General features: G+C 35.5%; 1 protein-coding gene across 6 annotated transcripts in view; it reads right to left on the bottom strand.

Annotated features, from left to right (window-relative positions):
* The window catches only part of LOC124631198 (protein outspread), a 262107-nt gene that overhangs the window by 44865 nt on the left and 192027 nt on the right, over positions 1–25215 (bottom strand). For all 6 annotated transcript variants that reach the window (XM_047165433.1, XM_047165436.1, XM_047165434.1 and 3 more), the window contains exon 3: positions 12267–12332. In XM_047165433.1, the coding sequence (XP_047021389.1) occupies positions 12267–12332 (66 nt within the window). The remainder of the gene's footprint in view (positions 1–12266; positions 12333–25215) is intronic.

Below are 25215 nucleotides of genomic sequence, written 5' to 3'. Positions count from 1 at the left end.
GCATAGGAAGCAAATGAATATGATATACATGTAGGTGAAAATATATATGCATAGGAGTTTTGCTCATTATCATGACAGCGTTAAGACTGCAAAACGATAATTAAAACCATGATCTATGATCTTTCTCTTTCTCCACACGGCAAACAAACGGTGTTCATTCCACAGATCTATCAGCAATCACAACACATCGCAATCGGGACAGCATCTACTTATCTTAACAAAAGCCATCGCATTAGCCGGACAGATCCGTGAGCATAGCGAGTGTCACAGAGTACGGTAACCCATTTTTTACAGGCTTAGAGCATTGAACGAACTGGAGACGCTATGACCACCAATCTATATGAGATCATGTGCCGACATTTCCGTGCATCAGAGAGCAATCGTGGCAGATTAATCGGCTAGGAGGACATGATCATTGTATGAGAAAAGTCTGCCAAGACCGGGTGGCAAGGTGATGAAGTAAATAATGATGACTCACTCATGCATTTTCGATCACAATGTTACACATGCACACGACGACAAATACAAGCATAAACTTGAGTATGAGCGGCGCTCTGTCAGGTACTTTGACGGTAAGTTAATGGCGTCTCCAGTTGTTGAAATGGTCTAAGTTCACGCGGCATGTGTTATGCAGATTGCCAAGATACAGTTTACATAGTAACGTAGGCTATGTCGCTCGCCCCGAGCGCTAATGATTGTTGTTGTGTGCTCTAAGTTACAAGCTTCTGTAGGCTGTATCTTTCAAGGGAAAAGAGCTTTTGAAAATGTTATAAAATGTTCTGTTTTAAACATAACTAGACGCGTGTAAACTCGCTGCTTTTTTGAGAGAGGTTGGTAGAGAAACACAATATATAAATAAAATTCTATTTACAGAAAACTGTAAATACAATTTCAGGAATTTTAATCTCAAGCTAAAGAGTACGTGGACCGCAATTTTCTACTTGCTACGTCTCTTAACTCGGGCTGCCAACTAGGTGCGCCAGCGCAGGCCACGAGACCCGCCTTTTGCCGTTTCCATGACGACGTTTTAGAGCGAATGCCGACTCAAATCACTATTTATTAGCCATGTTATTTTGCAACTAAACACACACTAGGGAAGCCTGCAAAGGTCTCACTCCGCATCCTCTGACTGGCAGCCATATTTATTTGCTCAGAACCGGCTCAGTAAATTATATGAACTTGTTTTTCTAAAGTCCATCTTCCTGCTGCTTTGGGTCGTTGGCAACTGCAACTTGAGGAGTAAGCCTTACCATTAGAACCATTAGAAGCCTACCTTTGTACCATTAGAAGGATGGCATATGACTTCAAAAATGGAACCTTTTTGGTCTATTTACAGTGTTAAGGATTTTGAAGTTCCAGTCCATTTATCTGGACTCTAGACTCCTCAGGGAAGCCAGTAACACCTTATTACAAGGTATTTACACCAAGCAATATTATATTATGTTGTATATAACACTGTTGCCTGATTCCTCGCGGAAACTACACTTAGCAATGTGGAGTGAACGAGAAACGAGTGTCTCCAATGTTTAGCCCAGTTTTACTAAGATAACAATCAGCGTAACAACTAGTGTTGTGTATTGTCGATATTATCGTTAAAACTAACGTTCCAATGTTTTGTTGTTATCGATACATAATCGGTTCACGAACTTTAGTTATTTGGCGTTAGGTAAGTGAAGTTTTCAATCGATTTGTTTTGTACGATGTTTCTTAGTAATGAGTATGGGATGCCAATTGATTTGGTCTATTGTTTTATTAGCATTGTAAGATTTGTTTTTATGATATGAAGGGTATGTATGCACTGATTATAACTCTAAGAAGGAAAGGAATTGTCATTCTAAAAAAATGCCATCGTCCATTCTTCTGATTCTTTGCTTTTATTTTGTCATTTTCCAATGGTTGTATAAATTAAATAGTCTTCACGTATGCATTTATTTTTCACATAAAATGTCTGGTAAATGGTATCACATAGATCAGTAAGTCTCACGAGGCTCCGATGACACTTAAGTAAGTGATTACTGGGGCGTGGCCAGGGTCCAACTTCGATTGCCTTAGAAAATAACGAGTACACATACCAACAAATACTTATGTATTACTGTCTCTGTATACAGGGTGTGTCGTTCACAATCACATTAAATCCTATCGCATATACTTTATGATATTCTATAGCGAATTGTAAAAAAAATAACCTGATCCATTCAGTGGTTTAACCACAGGAGTCATTTTTCGTTTTTATAATTTACAACATCATGTGTAAAGCAGAGATAAAGTTAGGAGTATCGAATGTTTTGATCAGTTGTCAGCTGTCAGTTTTCAAGGGAGAATTTCAGTTGTTTGTAATGACTGACTTTTATGGTGTTCTAAATTTCGCACATTTTTATTCTATTTACTTTGTTTGAAAAATTCATTTTTTTATTTTTACGTATTTTTCTTTTTTCTTTGTTTTAATCGATATATATTAACCAGTATATTAACGCATTTCATTTAATGTGATTATGAACGACACACCCGATATGTACCAATTGGACATTGGTACATAGTTCTATTCTTGGGGTACTTTTTAGAAAAAGCGATTTCCATATTTATACTTATTTCAGGGCGTAATCTGCTCTAGAGTCTAGATAATTATGTAGCATATGATAGGGACATAATTATTTAGAGCATTTTTAATCTACCAAGAACATTATAAGTACCAACACTTCTGCCAAAAAAAACGCTGCGACATTTATTCATCAATTCACATTCAAACTTAACTATAACCTAATACTAAGGTCATTGACCATATAAGGGAACATCGCGATAGGCCTACAGCGCCCGATGCGCGTGCGCAAGCCATTTTAAATCACAGTTACTTTTGATCACAGTGATTTCGTCAGTCAGCCGGTTATCAGTTGAAAAAGTGCGACACTGAATCCTCGGATTACGTGTGAAACTGTAAATGTCATTACAGAGTTATTGGACGTGCAAATTACTGAGTTAGGGCTGTCCTGCATTAAAATACTTTAGGAAATCAACGTAATACTCTTTTTTATCCATAGCTACTCGTAAGTTACTTCTTCCTACTTTAGAAAAGACTAAATTTAAAAAAGACCGACTAAACTCATCCTCCGAGCCTTTTCCAGTCGGCTTCCAGTCTAACTGGATTCAGCTGAGTACCAGTGCTTTACAAGAAGCGACCACCTATCTGACCTCCTCAACCCAGTTACCCGGGCAACCTGATACCCCCTGGTTAGACTGGTGTCAGACTTACTGGCTTCTGACTACCCGTAACGACTGCCAAGGATGTTCACTGACAGCCGGGACCTACAGTTTAACGTGCCATCCGAAACACAGTCAATGGAGTCTAAGATATACTTAGAAAGTACATACAAACTTAGAAAAGTTGCATTGGTACTTGCCTGACCTGGGATCGAACCCGCGCCCTCATACTTGACAGGTTGTCCTTTACCCACTAGGCCACCACGACTTATAAAGACCGACTAAACTACTAAATCTAAAATAGACCTTATTGAATTTATGTTTGAAGTTGCTAACCTCCAGTTTGATAGTGAAATGAGCGAGAACTGTAAACCATTTCTAGACTTTGACGATCGTCTTCCAAAAACGACTCTCATTTTGTTCTTCTAACAATAGTTTTTTTAGGATTGTGGCCTGTTACTAGGTTGCACCAGTCATACTTATTGACTGATTTATGATTCTTTTACTATATTGCATTGATATTTGTTGACATTATAATTCTCAGTTGTTACAAAATCATGGGAATTCAACCACATGATATTTTCAAGCAGTCTCTAAGTAATTCCTAAGTATGTGGTTTAATCTAGATAAGCAGCATAAGTTACTACTTGTAACTTAAGTACGCAGTAAACTGTGTTCTTTTGCGTGTAAATCTCTATTTAAAACGGATGTTATGAAACTATTAAATTATTTAACTACAACTTATTCTTGAGTAAACACTTACATATTCTACATAGAATAATTTATGGATCCTAAAATAATAGAAAAAAAAACAGTTTTCAAAAAAAGTTATTGTTAAAATGTGCACAGCCCTATCAAAATAACCAGTCCAACGATCTCGATACCATTGAACGAATGAATGAAATACATTTCGAAATGATCGAATCAGTGTTCAGTGTTACGCAACAAATATACGCCTATATTAAGTTCCGAAATTAATCTTATAATACTTATCTACGGATACATTTCTTAAACAAGATATCTACAGATAATATTATATTATCTAATAAAGCTTTGCACAGATAACGTTGTTATTTTTAATCTGTGACTTTTTCCCGCGCGTGGTAGCAACGCCGCCATTGTTATGTCACTTTAGTGTCAATAATAATTATTAAAGTTTCACTTTCGATTCTATTACTACACAATAAGATGTGTTTTATTGAATAACGATCGCGTTGTAAGCGGGGAAATTGAGATATTACTTGTCGTGTAAATAATGGTTTATAGAAAGTTTATTTTTTGTTAGATGTTGGCTTTTTCATCTTTATTCTTGTTGGAAAGATCAGCTGATTTATGTAAGTTTGTATGATATGTTCACATTTATTCCTAGAACATGATCTTATTACCTTCAAAACAAATAATTATGTGTGATTGCGAAACAGATTGCACAGGAAACCTAGATTTGAGTATAACAATTATAATTTTTTACGACTTCACTGCAAGGCTTGCTGTAAACCTGCCGGGCGAGTACGAACGGATGCGTTTGCGCAAGAGACCGAACGGCGTTCTAATTACCTTCGGCTACTTCCGCCGAGGCTCGTGATTGGTGACAAAATTAGTGGGCTAGGTTAGTGATTCGAAGGATCTAGGCAATTCTGTGTTGTTCACTTTCATTACGGTGATATAGTAGCTCCTTTTATGGATGTTGGATTGTCGATATCGATAGGTCTTGTTCACATCCTTACCAATAGTGTATTGCAAATGTAATTTCTGCTTTATGCCTTTTCTCGGAGAAATGAACCGATTTTGAATCTTGAACCTATATAATATACACATATATATAATCAAAGAATATACAATATATTTGTAAATTATCGGAAAGTTATAAATAGTTCTTTCAGAGCTTTGAGCGAAGCTGTGGGAAATCACTCGTAGTGTTAGGTATTGTGTCGGTTGCGGATAACTCTAAGTCATAAATAATCTGCTTTAGTCCCTAAAACAAGGTTTACAAGGCGTGGCTGCTATGTTCTTAACCTTTAATAAACTCTAACTAAACGCCCAAAGCGTTGACTAGAGATAATGTTATCGTGAGTGCTTCTTGTCAAACTATTATTATAAGGACACTCCTAGAACCAGAAAATACGAGGAAACACATCCCTAATTTGTGAAATCTTAGGATGTTTTGAATTGGACTCGGAATCTTAATCCTCTATACTCTATGGGGTATTGGCGTAAAAACGTCATTTATTTTGCTGTCGGCATAGATTTAGCAAAGGTACACTGAAGCTACACTGAAATAATTTTTCAAATCGGTCTAACAATTTCAGAGTATAGCGAGTTCAAACAAACAAACTCTTCAAAAATTAGAAGAGATGACATGTCACAATCGTCAACCGACATCCCACTTATTTTGGTGTCGCATAATTCTCAAAGTTTATTCACAATTTTTTCACAAGAATTGTGAAGATGATACCAGAATCAAGATAAAATAATTTTCGGATTACGTTGCAAAGGACGTTTTCACACAGCCACCACCTACTTAGTGCAAGTGGAACAAGACTATGACGAAATTTTTCTCCCAACAATTTTCTATTTCTCGCGGAATGGCACAAATCAGCGCGATTGCTAACGTGGGGGGTTGCATCATGCGCCGGCGCCGGGCAGAGTTCATGAGATACGCGATCAGGTATCGATGTAACGATCATTTATTTATGATTGTATGGCGAATTTATTTTGTAATATTGAAAAAAAATACACAATATTTAAATCTATGTAAAGTGGAGGTGACAGATCATGTGCCCACCCACTTTCATTTATAAAAGATGCATGTCCCCCCTCCTATTTTGCCCTCCATTTCCTAATTCCTACGCCAAAAATGGTGTCGGTGTTGTCTAAACAGCCCTTATAGGGCGAGCACACACGGAAGTGCAGGTGAATCGGCGTGTGGGTGCGGCGTGCGCGGGCGCATCGCTTGCACAACGCGGCCGCATTCCGCCGGCGGACGCCGCAGCGAGTGCACGCATTCAAGCCTTGCTAAATTACATTATTGATTTTAGGAAATTAATCGGGTAAGTTGAATATTCTATAGAGAATATTTGATGTGAGGTGTTTTGTACAAGACCTTTATATTTTTTATTACTGTTAAAATCATGAGAACATTTTGACATTTGCCACAATCTATACCTTAACAATATTATAACCGTTACGCCATACCCACAAGTACACAACAATTAAATAATCTTCAATCTCTTACACGGCAAAATAAAAACACCCTTATCTTAGGCATCGTGTACAACAATGGAATGCATTAATTGCTCGACAATTACGAAAATGATTTGTAACAGATAATATCAGCTGGCCCACTGTTGGGCGTGGGCGATAAACAACAAATAATTACTGGAGATAATTCCGTGAGACATTCGCGTATTATTCCCCTACGGCGGAATTAAGTAGTAACAACTTACTGTTTGAGTTATTCGTACTTAAAATGTCAGATTTAAGTACTGTACAATAACAAGAATTGTAATACGACATTTTGCTTGAGAACTTTTGATTACGCTTAAAAAGGTAAGAACTCTTCTAGGCAAAGTAAAGGTTCATACACACCCAAACTCCTACACTGCCTAGTATTAGTAGGCCAGTGTAGGTTAACTTGAAATCGTTTCATAAATATTGATGCATGCGTCAACGGCTCCTACCTACCTGTCCTAATTAACACGTCATGTACGACTGGAATGCTAAATTATAGTATTTGTTATGGATTTATCTCCTTGCCAGGTAGGCATACAAAGTCCTACTCGTAGGCCAAACAAGTCATAAAGCTTCAGATAATCTATGCTTAATTTATTTGTGGATTCTGAATTAATACTTGAGGCATTTAACTATCAAGTTTGTTATTGTTAAAGGTGAGTAGTACATGACTTCTTTTGAAATTAAGTATGTTTATATGTAGTTGTTTGACAAAAAATTACGTCAAGATTTGAGTTGGCCAAATAAAACGAAAGAAGAAAAAACATATTTTGACATCTCATAACAACGTAGGTTTGCGATTTGACCGCTGTTGTAGTCGACATAGTAGATAGAATAGAATCAGCCATTAAAAACAGTCGCCATATTTTCTACTACTAATTCCTAGTAATTCCAGTGTGCATATGCCTTAACCCTTTGGCACATGCGTACAGCATAGGCGATGTAATGCAAAATCTTTATTTATTTGTTCACGCAGCGATTTAATTTGACTCACTGGTTGAATGCTAAGTTGAAACATAAAATGTTCTTCAGGTAGGCCTTTGTTCTAGGCTTTTATAAAGACAAAGGTGTGCTGAGAACATGATAAATTGATTAAAGAAAATATAATTATACTTCTTTCACAGTCGGGCACCCATTTAAGTTTTGGCTTAGTTCGGTTCGGTTTGAGGACGTCTGACAGATATGCAGTCAGTCCATGTGGTACTCTGGCACTCAGCTACATTCAGTTGGAGAAGTCAGTGGAAGTCAATTCCAACATAGTTATGACACCACAAGGCAGACGATGGGACTTCCAGAAACGACCACGTCACAAGAAAGCTTGATTTTCAAAGTAAGTTTAGATCGATAAAACCAGGGGTTATTGCAATATTGCGAATAGCCAGACCATTCGGTATGGTCGTGATACGTCGTATGGCCTCAGCTAATCCAATAGACTGTACGGCTTCGGTGACGCGGTATCGATCTGCTGATGTATTCGCAATGGAAGAGCTACGTAATGTGGCGAAAACGGTTATATAAAGAAATGTTAATGTAATGATTTATAGACCCGAAGATAAGTAAGATAAGTTTGAACGTGTGTATGTCTGTTTTGAGATTTGAATTAATATTTACATAGATATCTACAAACTTAAGTTACTAAACAGAAGAAAAAATATATATTGGATGCTATTTTTGCTGTAACTTTGTAGAAAGACACACGAGAATGTCGATGTCGTGAAGGGAAATAAAAAAAAATTATATATTTGAGGCTTTTTCAATCCAAGTATTTTAATGTGAAAAGTTTCTCATTTACATGAACATTTCTAATTTTCATTTCCAATCTCTTTCAACCGCCTTCATTCATATGATACGTAGAATAAATTGAAAACTATTCCAGGAAAGTCTATCTAAAGCATCTATCATGTGGCATGGCATTCTATCTTGTTTACGACCGTAACAAAAATGTACGCGAACCATAAATTATATGCAATCAATAGAACATAATATTATTTAACATATTCATTGCCGTAAGCTATGTTCAATAAACACACTGTGTTTATTTAAATTCTTATTTAATTTTTTTATTTTTTTTTTAATTAATAATAAAATATAATGCACAGTTTTACAAATAAATATATATACAACATACAACTAACTTATTACCTAATATATACACTTACTATAAATAAAAATATTTAAAAAATTGCAATATTACATTACATATTTCTTTTTTTTATTTTGAATCGGTGATAAAAAAAGAGTTTGAATTTGAACACAGCCGTTTATTTCGTTAAAGAATGCAGCTATATGCGGGATTTTTATAACATCAAATTGGCGCGATTTGGTTTTTAATTGGCGATTTTAATCTGTTGTTAATTATTTTTTTTCACTTTGTAGTAAGTTCTTCAGAATGGCATGAACAACAAAAAATCTTATTAGAACACTTTGAAGTATTAACCATTTATCTGTAGACTAAGTGTAGTGAATAAACTGGACCAATAAAATAACATTAAGATTAACCAGCCCACTATTGTTTTACTATTACTATTCAGTTCCGCGTTACTATTAAATGTAATAGTAATATGATTTGTTTGCATATCTTGGTGATGAACAGAAGTCAGCTGTGGGCGACAAACAGTAGATATGATTGAAGATAAATATCTAAGGTCATAATATGTAAAAAGGACATTTACATTGCATATGTTGTATGAGGATCACTTCCGGAATCATGCAATTTCAAAGAAAAAGTAGCAGAAAAGGGCTACGACATATAAAAAGATAATAGACATATATTTTATTGTTTCCAAATTCAAGAAAGCAACAAAATTATACGTGGTTTCGATTACTACACCAATTGCTTAATGTATTATGATATCTAACAAAGACTGTGTCAGAAAAATCCATTTCAAAGACCAAAACCAAACATACTATTGACACATAACAAATTCGAGCCGCCATTTCATATCCATCAACTTAAAGAAGCCATTTATCGTCCATCCTGCTGCTATCAGGGTCTTATGGCCAAGATAACAGGTCTGACGGTGTTTAGCTGCAACGGTACACGATTGCTGATGATAAGGCCTTGGTATTTGACCACCTTGTTAACTAGGCGCATGAATAAAAACTGGCGGCCATGTTGCTTGGGTTGGCTCTGGCTGGTTGTGTTTCTATTCTGTTTTTCTTTGGCGCGTGTTTTTAAATTTGGAATGATTTGTTTTTTTTTCTGGAATTTGGTAATGGATTTTGCTGTGTTATTTGAAATTTGAAAATATGTATTGACTATTATTTTTTATTAATTTGAATTTCGAATGTGTTCTAGTATTTTCGAGATTCTTGTTTGAAACAAAAAAGTGTGTTGTATAAGAATTTTAAGACTTTTTCTTAAATATAATGAGATAAATAACTGTACCTACAAGTATCATTTCAATCAATGTTAATTATTATTATACAGCCGTTTATTCAGTTTCTGTCGCAAAACTTATCCAAGAGTATCCATAAAACGACTGTAAACTTAACCTTAACGTTAGTAGGCAGGTTGTAAGATATTACCCGCGACCACGGTAACCGGGTTTCCCTATACTTATTGACTTTAGCCATTTGCATGAAAACTGAACTAACTGTAATGTCAACTTAATGTTTTCTTTGCAAATAGAATTGTTAATTACCATATTTGAGTGTAAAAGCGTATAATAGGCGGTTTAGAGTCTCTTAATTGGTTATGCGTGAAAAGAATGGCAAGGAAGTACTGAGTTAATAAGTAGGCGTAATTTTCTTATGAACAGAGTAATGAATACATGACATAAATTGAAAAAGATGAATTCACCAAGTATACCTGGCTATTAACTTTTCGTAAGAACCTCTAATAGGTGTTATGACAAACTTTGACTTTGAGTGCCTTTCCTTCCATACTCTCATTCACCAACTTGTATCAACTTTGTAGAGGAGGTATCATAACTTTAATCAGAAAGGAAAGCTTGGCAATCCGTCTCCAGTTAGTAAATCTCTTTAAGACCAATCAATACTTCTCAAAGAAGTGAACAAACGCAAGTAACATTAAACACTCAAGCAGCATTAATATCCCGATTTTCCCCATGGGCTAACGACTTCCTTATATTTTAACTCTTGCGCATTGCAAATCTGTCGGCGCACATGGTAACGAGCTAGGTCCGAACTACTGCACATAGTTTAGAAGCTGGACAACTAGCGTTAAGTTTATTTTATGATTATTGAAAGTATAGATCTATAATTCTTTCTTTCTTCAAAATACTGAAAATAGTTGTTTAGGGTGATGATGATAATATAATCATCATATCATGTGTTATTTTGTGGTTCTGATATGCGTGGATACAGCCAAAAGTGGCTTGAGTAAAATTTGTCACGTCTAACAGCTCATTATCAGTTCTGAAGCCAGAAAACCCCTGTCAAAGTTACTAAGTTCCGATACAACCTATGTAAAGTCACTCATTAAAATACAAACCAATTAAATGCAGCACTAAATCTAAGTACGACAAAACATTACAAAGTCGCGAAATCACTTAACACCGATTCTGGCCAGTCTGTTCCGGCCCTTATGCGTCACATTGACGGCCTGGCCCCTTTACCCCGAACGCACTGAAATATCTGTACAGCCAGACGAACTGATTCCGTTGCTCCACATAGAGATTAGTTTATAGCCCCGACACTAACGCGCATTCCACTACGATCGCCCGATAAACATCGCAACAGTGCAAACTCACTATTGTCAACCGCAAAAATTAAGGGTGAATAACCCAACAACCATCCATCGAATTTTAGAGTCGGGATTTTACACCTTAAAAGGCAAGCTGTATTTCAAGCTTCAGAGAAAGCCATCCTAGTCTTCCTGTGTTCATTGTTCCTGCTAACTTTACATTACGCATCAAGTTTTTTGTCTCTGTCCCGCAGCACGCAGTAAGCTATATACGGCGCGTATTAAAATTCATGTACTCACTTGAAATTGCAACGAAGCCAATTATTATGAATATTTATGAGTGCCGGAGAAAAATGTGAAAGATTTGATACTGATAAAGCGAGGTGCCGATGAAACTGAGTCTCGTGCGCTCCGGCTTCACTCCGTTACCGGTTTGCTGATGTTTGTTTTTGTAAAACGCTAATATTATACGTGGATGAATTTATTATTGACAAAAAACAAGGCATAACGCTCGGTGTGTGTCGGCATAATTATTGGCGTTTTTATTTTGTTTTTATTGCTTTGGAAAAGTTTATGTATGTATAATTACTACAATTTTATCTTAGCGCCCCGATTCGCAAGGATCGGATCGCTCTCTTGGTTTTAAACTTATTTTATCAGGACACCGATTAAAATGTGAGTGTTTCTTACCAAGTTTCTAATCTTGGTATATAAACGAATGCAAAAACCATAAAACTGAGTAGTTGAACATAATTTTCCGCATGAAACGGAACCAAATTAGGGATTTATCTATCGGAGGACGAGTCGCCACTATTTCTAGTAACGAGTCAATTATTGTCCGCGTTACCCTACTCGGTTTCAATACAGCCCTGTAAGGCGTTAGACAGCTCTGAATTTGTTCACCCGATAGATTAGTCGGCGCAAGAAGCGAGTATTTGTAGTAACTCGATATAAAAGTACGACGAAACGATTACAACTGCCTTTTTAGTCGATTCTCGGTAAAAAGTCGAAAGCGACGGTATCGATAACAAGGTGCTGCCTTATGTGATTGATGAAAGTTATTTTAGTTGTAGCCTAATGGTGTTGTGGTTGGGTGTCAGGGTCGTTAGTTTGAACTTGGGTGTGAAGATTATTTATATTTATCGCTCGGCTGTAATAGTCGGTTGGTTAGTATTTATGAGGCTTCGGTACTTACGTGTTCGTCCAAGGAATACGTCAGCTCTCCATCGTCGTACAGGACGAACCACCTCCGCTGCCATCTCTGTAACAAACAAAAACTTTTATGAGATTGAGGTAGACATTTGACGAACGATACACGTTCTACTGCAACCGTCAAGTTTTACTATCCAATCTTTCATTCCAAACCTCCTTAGAAAAAATCTCTAAACACTGGCAACTTCCACATGCGATTTTCAAAAATTAAAATTATGGTATCACCAGAACCTGTCAAGCACATTCATATAACCACGTCAATAGCACAGACTATCAAGATTTCATCTCCAACAAAACATTTGATACTCGATACTAAACCGAGATACGTTATCGGACCAACATTGAACAATTAATGCTAGTCCAATTAACCTATTAGCTTAACTGATGCCTGTTTCAACGTACCCCTGACTCAGATATCGAATGCTTCGGTGTCTGGTTGCGTGAGTCATGGGGTAGGGCTGTCAGTCAGCCGTGACAGGATTACAGGTCAGGGTTGTATCAAGGGTCGCAAGTGACTTCTAGGATATTGAAACGTATTATGATTTTGTGTGGTCAACCCCATGTTTGGGTATTACAAATACCCAAATTATATACCCGTATTACTTCCCTTCTTCGATAGTTTATATACATCTAGGATTTTGAATGAATGATAAATTTTTATTTACTAAAATAAACACGTTTACAGATTGATTCTACAATTTTAATTAGCTTTATGAACTGCATACGTTGGTATTACAATATGCATCACAGTAATATTCATAACTTTTAAGTGAAAGGAACAGCCAATATGATATTGGTGCTAACAATGTAATACGACAATCGATAGTCAATTCTTCCTGCTCGCCTTAAATAGAACACGAGATGACACTATAATGTCACAAATCTTGTTCGCGCTGAACTGAGCCTTTCATTTCGTGTAGTAATGTTCACTAAAATGTCAAACTATATCGGAGTGCGATCAACATAATTAGGGCTTAGTTCTCTGCCACACCTCGGGAACGATGCAAAGATATCACACCATTCAGCCTACGTGACAGTTTGCACGATTTGTGTACCGGGCGGTAATTGGGCGGTTTACCCTAGCTGTGTTGCTATTTAAATTATTATTTTTATTCATGGACAACTTAAAGTATTTTAAAAAATTACGTAATTAAGGGTTTAGTCTGCTTGAAATAACATATCGTAACTTCTACATGGAACATTTTTATAAGCCTTATGTATCTAAACAGAGTCGTTTTAACGAATGAGATTCAAAAGGTTCAATAAGTTTGCTAAGTACCTAAAATAAATCGAATGAAAAATCCATGGAGATTGCCATTGCTCTTAGATCTCACTTTCCCTCTAGCTCATCTAACCCCAAAAATAACTAAAAGTCGAAAATGATGCAACGTACGACAAATTCCCGCATGCAATACGAATGCCGTGAGAAAGACGAACAGACAAACAGTTTAATTGTTAGCAATTAACTCGAACACGGTAAGTAATTTGGTATTAGATATGTGCTCGTTTTGCAATCTGCGCCGGTGATGTTGGCAATACTGCTTTTTCTGAACCAGTCTTACCAATAGCGAAAATAGATATAATTTTAAAAGACCGCCAACGAAGAGTTTTCGTATCAGTAGGAGTTTTGTGGACATGAACAACTGCAAACACAGAAAGCAGATCCATCTCTCAACCATTTATTTTTAGAACTATCTTTGATGCATGATGTATTATTGAAAACAGATTATGATTCCCTTATAAACAGTTACATTTTCAAAGTTAAAGAGCCACCAAAATCAGTATTAACAGACTCCAACGTAACACAGTATAGAATAGGCCCAACAGGGACATCGTTCATTCTAAGCTAAACACAACTTAATTTGTTAACCAAATCGGAGTTTCAAGTAAGCAGTGGGCTTAATGGTAACTTTACATCTCTAACGTAGGCGGGTACGCAAATGCAACAATCTCATTACAAGTAGGATGCATCAATGCTACATAACTAAGAGTAGAATATTGTCTGCTAAGTCTTCATCTACCTAGGCATTTTCCAATAATCAAATGCTACATAGCTCATGCCAAACTTTTTGACGATTTGACACAAATTTTCGAGCACATTTAAGCATATCTTGTCCACGCCCCCGCGCAAATCTGCAACGTCTCTTGCGATGGTCCAAGCCCCTACAGCTCTTGGCCAACCAACCACATCACTGTTTTAATCAGAGTGACTGTCTGACCTCTTCAACCCAGTTTCTGGTAACCCGAAAGCCCTTGATAAGACTGTTTGTTAGACTTTCTGGCTTGTGCCCAAGATCGTCAAGATCTACAAATGAATGTCCTACTCTAGGGGCCTTATTAAAAGTAATAAGTCTATGGCTGTTGGCAGCACAATCTAACAAATCATACATTCATTATTCAGATCGTTTGGTTAAGATTGAATTATTTCTGTTGTCTTTGTTAAGGTTTGTAGTACTGTTAGTAATGACCTGTTTTACTAACGGTTTATGAATAGTGGAGTTATGTTTTTGTTCCTCAAGTTAGAATATTTTGGCTCCTTGAACTTTTTGCAAAAATATATTTATTTACATTTGGGATCGGCGCAATATGACATGTCTTTCTCTACCATTCCTTTCTGTCACTCGTCATACTAACATTCACTCCCTTCTTATTTATGTCATATACTACATAAACTGTAGTAACTATACTCAATACTCAATACTTTTATTGCACTCCATATGTTTTAAAGGTGTTACATAATAATATAGTACAGTATGGACCCTGTAGGGCACGGCAACGTAGAAGAGAGGAGGACGCTAATTTTATTTAGATTATGTATCACAGATTTTTTATTACTAGTTATAAGTAGTTGTTTTATTCAACTTATTTTGTAATGCTATTAGTATTATTTATGAAAATGTTTATAAATGTACTTATATATTCTATGTAGGTTTATATATTTATATATTAAACATTTATTTTAATAATTTTGTTCGTTATATATGTGTATTGTAATAGGTGATTTAATCATTAATATTATATATGTCGTACATATATTTAATTTTTAATTACAGTATTTATTTTAAATCTTTATCATTAATATATTCTTTAATATTATAATATGCTTTATTTATGAGTATTTGTTTTAATTTATTAGTAAATTTTATATTTCTGGGTTCTTCCTTTAGGGCTTCTGGTAGCTTATTATATATTTTTATAGACATTACATACGGACTATTGGAATGTAGGCTCATAAAGTAGGTAACATTAGTCGGTTTTTATGTCTTATTGATCTGTTTGCATGTTTGTCTCCACGTTTTGTAAAGAAGGCAATATTGTTTCTCACAAATTTACATATTTCTAGAATGTAGATGCATGGTAAGGTAAGTATTTGATGTTTTTTAAAGTAGGGTTGACAACTATCAGTTTGGTCTATATTAGTTAGGATACGGATAAGTTTTTTTTGAAGAGTGAAAAGGGAAGGTGTGTCTGTGCTATTTCCCCACAAAATAATTCCGTAGCTAAGCCACGCATATGCGTAGGCATAGTAAGTGGATAATGTTGTCTGAAAGTCAGTGGTCTTCTTGATTTCCCGGAAAGCATAGGCGAATCTTGATATTTTTGCTCGGATATTTTTTACATGAGTCTTCCAGTTTAAATTTGTGTCTACGGTTATTCCTAATAGTGTGAAATTTTTAACGTTTTCTATTTTTATACAGTTGGTTGAAAAATCTATTTCTAATGAGGACTTGTGATATGGATGGAAGGTTATTAATTTAGTTTTTTGGTAGTTGATTTCAAGATTATGTTCTCTCATCCATTCTGCTATTTTAACTAAAGTGTTTTGGAGCCGTTCATTTAATCCGTTCATATTTTTGCATGAGGTGAGTAGTGATATGTCATCTGCAAATAGTACACACGGTTCCTTTGTAATCTTCGGGAGGTCATTGATGTAAATTAAGAAGAGTAGACATCCGATTACACTACCTTGCGGTATTGACGCATTTATGATTTTTTTGTCCGATCTAATGTTTATAATTTCTTTAAGTTCAAAGTTATAATTATCTATTTCTACGTATTGCTCTCTATTTTTTAGATATGAAGTAAACCATTTGTGCGCTTTTCCTCTAATTCCTATTTTATATAATTTATCTAGTAGAATGTTAAATTGGACTTTGTCATATGCTTTAGTCATATCTAGGAGTACTCCGACTGCATATTGTTTGTTATTTATTATGTTAATGGCTTCCTGAATATATTTATAGACAGCAAGGGTTGTTGAACGCTGTAACGCTGAACTAGTAAATATTATCCTACAGATTCTGCCAATATCTTTGACTCTAAAAACAAGCCATATCACACTAGGCCTGTCATATTATTATCATATAGGTAAGTTTCTTTCTTCCACGCTTTTCGCAGCCAATATTCCTTTAAAATACAGTCAGTACTTACATTATTAAGTCGTCAACGCCACGTGGGTCCCACTGACCTCAAACTCCTATCTGTTATGAATCAGAAACGCTCATTACTAACGATACGTAGGTTCCTGGCTTTGAATGGAAACTTCTTGGAAAGTGGGATACGTAGGGCTTGTTAGAAAATGTGGTTGTTATGGTCTGTGTGGGGTTTTGAGTTTTACGGTGTGTTATTATTATTTAAGATTTTTTTTCAATGAGGGAGAAATATGGGAGAGTTCGGCCATTCAGAGAATGCGTTCCTGACACGTCGCGATTGAACTGACGACGTAACTTTGCAATGGCGTTGCAGTTACGATAAAAATATTTTTGCTGGTTGTTTACCGTTTTAACAATTGAGGAGCATTAAAACAACATTATTATATCAATAATCAATGAATGTTATAATTTTGTGCCAAACTGAGTGTCAAATAACTTGGTAAACAATATTTTTCTAAATCTATACTGCGCTATTACAAGGTTATGTCAGCGGTTTATATTTTGTAGTGCTGTGCTAAAAATAACTGGCAAGTATCGTAATCTGTTCTTATACAGTTATAATATAAAATAATACGTTTTGATTTTCTTTTTAAGAATTGGAAAATAATGGACTATAAGACTTAATTATAACTTTTATGAAAAATAAAAATAAAACTATGACCAAACCGCATTTTTATACTTAGATTAAAAATGGTAACCCCAAATGGCGTTATGGGCCGCCATTTTGTGACGCTAAAACAGTCGTCCGTTGTCGTTTCGTGCGCATAGACCACGTTTTTCAAGTGTTTTCGATCTGTTTTTATTTGATTACCCGGCTTTTGTTAGACCGAGATATCAGGATTGATTCTGTTATTGATAATAATATAATTATACATGTAGGCGAAGATGATGATGAAGACACCACCTCCTCAAGCAAATCGGAGTCTGATTAATATTCTGTTCGCACATTCAATTCAATGTACTTGTAACAAAGAATAAATAAAACAATTTTATTATATGAATATTACCTTTTTTTGGTTTCCACTTAAATAACTAAAATATAAAACAAATGATTCCGCCAATTTAAAACGAAAATAATCTTAAAATAATGCGGCGGTTCATTTTGAAGGAACGGTAACGAACTCAGTGTTATGTTGTGCCCATCACTAGTCGTGACTAACTGATAGGTGTCAGGAACGCATTCTCTGAACGGCCGAAGTATAATTTACGTAAGAGCTAAAACATTATAACAAAATACACACGCCCAAAAATTGGAAAGGTTCCTTTAAATTCCAATCTGGTTTTTATTTACAGTTATGTACTTCGTTTACTGTTGGGAAGGTACATTATCTATACCTATAGCATATACTCCGGTAAGTATATGCTATAGGTATTTTCAAGGGTCCCACAGAACGCGGATGAAACCGCCAGGAAACGGCGAGTTTGACATAAATACAGTTATAAAATTTCTTCTAAAATTATAGGTAAATTAAACAAAAAATATAACATCTCTCTATAGCCATTGCCCCTCAATTTACCAAAAGCAAACTACCAAACTACAACTGCAGCCTACTTCAAACCGCCTACTATCACAGAAATTATTCTAAATTCCTTGTAAAACAAATCTCCGGGCTCCAGAAGCCTGTAACAGGGCCATAACCTCAAATACAATCTCTTTGCAATCGGTTATGGGGTAGAGCTGCTCATTATTCGCGTAGTTACTACTTAGCTGCGCGTGCGACGGTCAGTGTCATTGGAAAGCGGGTAAAGGTTTGTGTTGACCGATAGGAATTTTGTGTTTATTTAGATTTTTCTTTTTTTTATTAAATGGTTGAATGGTAAAATGATGGCAATAAATATTATAAACTAGCTGGTGCCCGCGACTTCGTCTGCGCAGGTTTAGTATTTCGAACAATATGTTTACAAATTGTAGCCTATGTGTTATTCTGATGTATAAGCTATATTATTGTAAAGTTTCATTAAAATCCATTCAGTAGTTTTTGCGTGAAAGAGTAACAAACATCCATACATCCATACATACAAACTTTCGCGTTTATAATATTAGTAGGATGGGCATGTGCGAAGTCCTTTTTTGAGTTTATATATTTTTTGATATATACGTGCCACTAAAACGAATGAAGCTTTAATCATCTTTTCTAGATGTTATCAGGCCACAGTAGTAGTACTGTTAAGAAGAGGTACATAAGAATAATTGTAGCAATATAAGTAGGAAGCACTGTATTTACTTCCTTTCTGCTTGGTAACTGATTCTAATTAAATCCAAAAATAAAACAAATGCCCAATTGACCAGAATATGTTTAAGAAACCGACCAAATGAGTCTAACATCAAAATACAATATGCGTTGCCCTCAAATAAGCAACAGCAAGCGGCCCTACCCACTAACTCCTACCTCAATGGTCTCGGAGGACAATCGTCAACAATCGTAGTCTACCCTACGGGGAAAGTCGGTCGGCCAGCTAATGGCACTGGGCTGGGCTGATACACGCCGATAAGATACCCATTATCTACCGCTGCCGTGTGCTCGAGGTGTTAACATTAACTGTCGACAAGGGCGGCGACCTTAGTGTCGCGGTCATAGACAGTGTGAGCTGTCAAAAAAAAAAACGGGAAATGTGTTTGTCAAATTGACAGTATAGGCAATCGGTAAGGCTTGATTTTCGTCGATTGAAGAGTCGAAAAGTATTGATATATCTAGAGGTATATGATAGATGATTTTTCAGCAAACTTAGAGAAACTTGTTTAATGAGAAAATTATAGGATCAACATTAGGTATGCTGATCATCGAACAACATTTCAAAGCTCTACTAAATGACGCGAAAATTACACCTGCAATTGCAATCAAATAGAAATAAACCCCATCAAGAATTCAGATCTGCCATCATTAATTTATTTACCAATACCAACCCCAAGAATGCCTTTCTATCAAATGCGTTCAAATTGAATGTTTGGAACGCACGCACGCGATATCGACCAATCAGATCACAGCGCGGCGGCGAAGTGCGATCAGAACATATGATTGCGCTATCAAAATCCTTCTAATGAAGCATTCAGTATTACTGGCTTCATATTAAGCAATTTCCGCCGGTTGCTTTGATATTTTTTAGTGGCAACACCGGTCAATTAACAGGAATGATTTGGTATTTTGTGCACATACTTTTAATCGTAGCGGGCATCTAAAAGGATGTTTTTTATTGTTACAAATACTGCAAGGATTGATTTATAACGAAGAAGCTTAGATAGCTGCCAATAACTTTTGAATGCCGATGATTGATTACATTATTAATACTTGGATTCGATTTTATGAATTGAAATGCATCAAAACAATTTTAATGATGTTTTTGCTCTGATCGCAATAAACTGTATTTTTGCTATATGTTACTCGTCAAAAGTACAGTTACAAAGATTATAGACAAATGTCAAATAGCCTGTCAAACGATTGGCGCGAAAAACAAAGGCAAAGGAAACTCGATACGGCCTTTGTTTGCAAAAACCACCTACACCGAGCATAAGAGCAAAATGCAAATTCAAAGTGAAAGTATATCTGCTATGTTCTTGTGCGTATTAAAATAATTATCTAGCTATTACAAAGAGGTCGCTTGTAGCTACAGATAGCAAGAAAACTAGAGATGTGATCGCTTTAACCGTCAAATCCGTAGCGGACCCCAATCGGGGTCTGAACATCAATGTCACCGTAAGCTCGGTTTAGACCCCAATCGGGGTCTGCGAATCAGTCATACATTTTCCTAATTGTTTACGCTCATATTTATTTTCTTTCCAATCAAACCGCATTTGTGAGTACTAAATAAAATAATTAAATAAATTTAAATTATTTTTACGCATTCAAACCTTTCATATTTAGCATCCCGTTAGAAATATACCTTTTATATTATTTGATATTATAATATTACTAAATTGCACTTTTGTATACTTATCATAATCTGAAAATAAATTAGGAAAAGTAAAATGACTTAATTTATTTTGAAAAAAAAATGCTAGAAAATCAGTGGTAGAAAATACGTTGTAGCCGGAATAAAAAAAATCTTCGGTTTTTAGGGTTTCTGAAGACGGCAAATGAAGACTTATTTATTTCTTCGGGTGTTTTATGTGCAGAATTCCTGTAGACCTGCCAAACTTAATGGCGATTCGTTACTTCCAACTTTTTAACTGAGCGGCAAAGCTATTTGACGAGAGCTGTAGTTAGGTATAGTTATCGCAAAATTTTATGACGATTTTATTGTTTGAAAGGGAAAATAGGTAGTCGGAAGTGCTACTCGCTGTTCATCGAAAGTTGGTCCAAGATGGAAAGATGGCCGCCGCCGACTTATTTTTAACCGACTTCCCAAAAAGCGGAGGTTCTCAATTCGACCGTTTTTTTTGTATGTTTGTTACGCGATTACTCAGCCATTTATTTATCGATTTTGATGATTCTTTTTTTGTTTGATAGCGTATACTTCCGAGGTGGTCCCATTATCATCAGGTCAGGATCTGACGATGGAAACCTTGAGAAATCGAGGGTGACTTTCGAAAGTTGCAGAAATACATAGGGTGAAATCTTATCACTCAGGTGTTTGCCTGGTAGCACTATTCAACAGTGAAGGTTTTGAGCTGACCCGATGATGGAGACCAGTGAAGGTCGAGGGAACTCGACAACTGAATATAAACTTTCTCGTGTTTGGGCTTATATTATTCGTATTTACGAGGCCTCTGCAACAGTGAAGGTTTGGAGCTGACCTGATGATGGAGACCAGAGAAGGTCGAGGGAACTCGACAACCGAACTTCTCTCGTCTCCATCATCAGGTCAGCTCTAAACCTTTACTGTTTCATAGTGTTATCAGACATACATCTGAGTGTCAAGTTATAACCTTATCTATGCTTACAATTTTCGAGAGTTGCCCTCGATTTCTCAAGGTTTCCATCATCAGATCCTGGACCTAATAACAAATATGGGGACCCCTTTCGACCAAAAACAAGCATCCAAATTCAGAACCACCTCCTTTTTTGGGATTCGGTTAAAAATATTTGGTGACTTTAAAATCAATCAATTATTATTATTGTTTCTCATCATCAAATAAGTACATGACTTTGGTAGTTACAAATTGCATTATATTTCAGAACGCCAGGCTTACCCTCCGCCGAAACAAAAATCTTAGAATTGTTGAGAAATAATATAAGAATAAATTAAAATTCCGTAATAGGTAATAAAAATTCAATTAAAGTTAAAAATTATTACGAATGACGCAACACCAAAATAAATAATACATATAAAAATTTAATGCTAAAAACTTTCATAACACTTAAATATCATTTTTCTTAACAACAAAAACAAATTGAACCTATAATTTAAAATTAATTAATAAAATAAGTTGCTATTAAAAAAATATATATAAAATTGGTATTCGATTATTTATAATAAATATCCGATTTAGGTATCGAATGCACACCGCTGATTGAAAAAAAAAAATACTCTATTCCAAATCTACTTCTTGTCTGTGACTTTGATCTTGTAAATTGTTCATTTTTATTGTGTATTTTATGTGCTGATTTTTTAGTTATTGAACATAAATAAGTGCACGAAATTTGTTGCAATGGATTGAAAATGTTATAAATATGACGTTAGAAAGTGATGCGATTATTTATTGGTAAGTTTTCACCAAATTTGAAAGGCCTAACTTTTCGATAGACTTAAAAACACCGTAATTTTTATCTTTTTCTGAATTAACTGACCCCATTTGACCTTCGCACGTTGTTGTCAAATAAGTGAGCTCTAAAGTTATAGTTAAAATACTTCTGATCAGGCATTACGGACTTAGAATTCATGTGTTGAAAGTTAGTACAAATTTTTGACTTCCATGTCGCGATTCAAAATATCCCGCCGAATCAACGGTAAAGTCATATGTCAAAACCTTGTCGAGCAGAGGGGTTAAATGATCCATTGTAAAACGATTTTTCACACTGGCAATCGTTACAATCGAACGTTTTTCTTACTTAATAATTGTAAAAGTGAAACTTTAGTGAGATGTTAACATGCGATATACCGCTGTTTCTATCAAAGTAACATTGGAGAAATTCACAATAGACTTTTACACGATGTGACATAAATACAGTACACACTGTTTTACATTACGTTAAGATAAATAGACTCAAACACGTTCTTTTCCATATTTACTTAAGAAATAAATGAGCCTAAATATATTTAGCAACGCGAGTCTTATTTACACGAACTCGCAAACAAACCTCAATATAATTTGAGTTTAAATATTTGTTCGAATGTGTGTTAATTTATTTTGCTGTCCGTCCGCACGTCGCGGGGTGCCGACTGACCGACTACGAATTTCTGACTCGATTGATCGTTCATCGCCAAAACACTGGATCAAGACTGATCAAGTGCGCTTTACGTAACAGTTCACTCGATACATTGAGCTATCGAATCGCAGTTGAAATCGAAACCAAAATCGATTACAGCGACAATGAATTGTTTAGTTACTTAACTCATGTATTATGTATTTTAGTATTTACGATACTGTATATATTAATTTCGTAGCTATTGTAAGTTACCTGCCTTTTATGGTAGTTTAACGTACAATTGTGTTAGAAAATATTTCTTTACAGTAAAACCTGCACTTGCCTATTTGGAGACAGGTCGGTGCTTACCGTCCCTATCTTCAGTTTATTACGCCATAAGCATTATAACCATTACTGTTTTCTTTAGCACGCTTTTACTACCTCAGGGAATAGATAAACAGCTGATACGCTAACTTTATGCTTCCCATATAGAGAAGGAAATTATATCAATAAAACGCTGAGAATAACTAAAGATAAGAATAATATCTTCATCTTTATATTAACAATTTAACAGACCACAAACTTGACCCGTGATCACGTTGCATAATACTTAATCATGTACTTTAAATAACAGATTTATATTTTCAAGGATAAACCGCCCAGAGTTTTGACATGCTATGACCTATGACCAGTCAAAAATCACCGCCCATCAATAAAATATTTTTATTCGCCATTTTTTTTTTAAACAATGAACCTCGATTGTCAATGTTTTATTATAATAAATATCAGGTGTTCGTAAACAGCGGGGCGTACTAATGTGTGATTGTAATCGAATCGAATTGACCATTATTTATTATGTAATCGTTCACACGAGTAGACAGCCGATAATTCGACAAAGAGTGTATCGATTATTCGAATGACTCGATGGACTGATGTTGGTGTAACTCGATTTGTCATTGGTATCGGGTGCGTTCTGATTCTATCATTCTGTTTACCAACCATGGAGAATAGAGTTTTATGTGGAACTTAAATTGGAGTTTTATTCTAAATCACTCTCAAAACAATAAATACCATATATTTTTAGTGAAAAAATAATTTATTTACAAGACACAATTACTCAAAGACTAAAAAATAAAGAATCTCGATATAAAGTATCAAGATTTTTTCACTGCAAGACGTCATGTATAACAACAGTGAGGGGCACATCCATCAGAATTAATTAGTGTTGTGATTGTTAAGTCTTATCTCAGCACAGATACTAGTGTTTCGTATGTACTCGATTGTTCGCATCGATCATTGTTCTAATCGATTTTTGTGTCAACCAATGTATCGAGAATGTAAGCTTGTGCGAGGTGACTAGATAGATTGCTGCAATGTATGGGGTGGTCTTGTAAAACTTTCGTTTGAAGAATTTGATGGCGGTTTATGGGAAATTTTTAAACTGTAACCTGAACAGTGAATCTTCAGCATAAGTCAGAAGGATTTCAGAAAAACATGCTTGTTAGGTGATGATGGTTTTTTGTGCCACGCGATTGGAGGGGAAAATATGTTGTGAATTTTCGGATATAAAATTTTAAGTGTTTTGTGACGCAGAACTGGAAATCACAGCATACCATAGACCAGGCCTATAACAGAGAACGATAAACCAAAAATGATTGATTGATAGACAGATAAAGAGATCTACGACTGCCAATAGGCGTGCAAACTATTTCTTTAATAAATGATGCCCTAAGGGGCCTATGTAGTATACAAGAGAAATGTTAACTATTAATAATCTACGAACAAAATGGATAAGACCATAAAATTGGTTACAGCAATATAAACGTAGTTACCAAGGCCCTAAAAAACCTGGCGGATCTGAGCCTTTTCAGGAGAAAAAACAAATATTGGCAGCTAATAAAATAAAGGAAGATTAATCAAATGTGTTAACAAATTAATAAACTATTAGCACTCGCTATGTAGCACGCCATTTTGACGTCACACTATACAGGACGTTGCAGTTAATTTCAAACAATTTTACGAGCTGTCAAAAATGACAGCTGTCAAAAAAACGATGTTTTTTGTTCTGACCACCCAGCTGTGTATCGTTAGAAGTACTTTGATGATTTTGATGGGTAAATTAAAAGGTTTCTAAGCGGGTTCATAGCTGCGGGCACTGACAGATTAGTGAGCTCTTTAATCACTAGAAGTCCGACAAGCCTCGGGTAACAATCTC

This window comes from Helicoverpa zea, chromosome 6 (assembly GCF_022581195.2).
Source record: "Helicoverpa zea isolate HzStark_Cry1AcR chromosome 6, ilHelZeax1.1, whole genome shotgun sequence".
NCBI lineage: Eukaryota > Metazoa > Arthropoda > Insecta > Lepidoptera > Noctuidae > Helicoverpa > Helicoverpa zea.
This window is presented reverse-complemented; position numbering and strand designations above follow the sequence as displayed.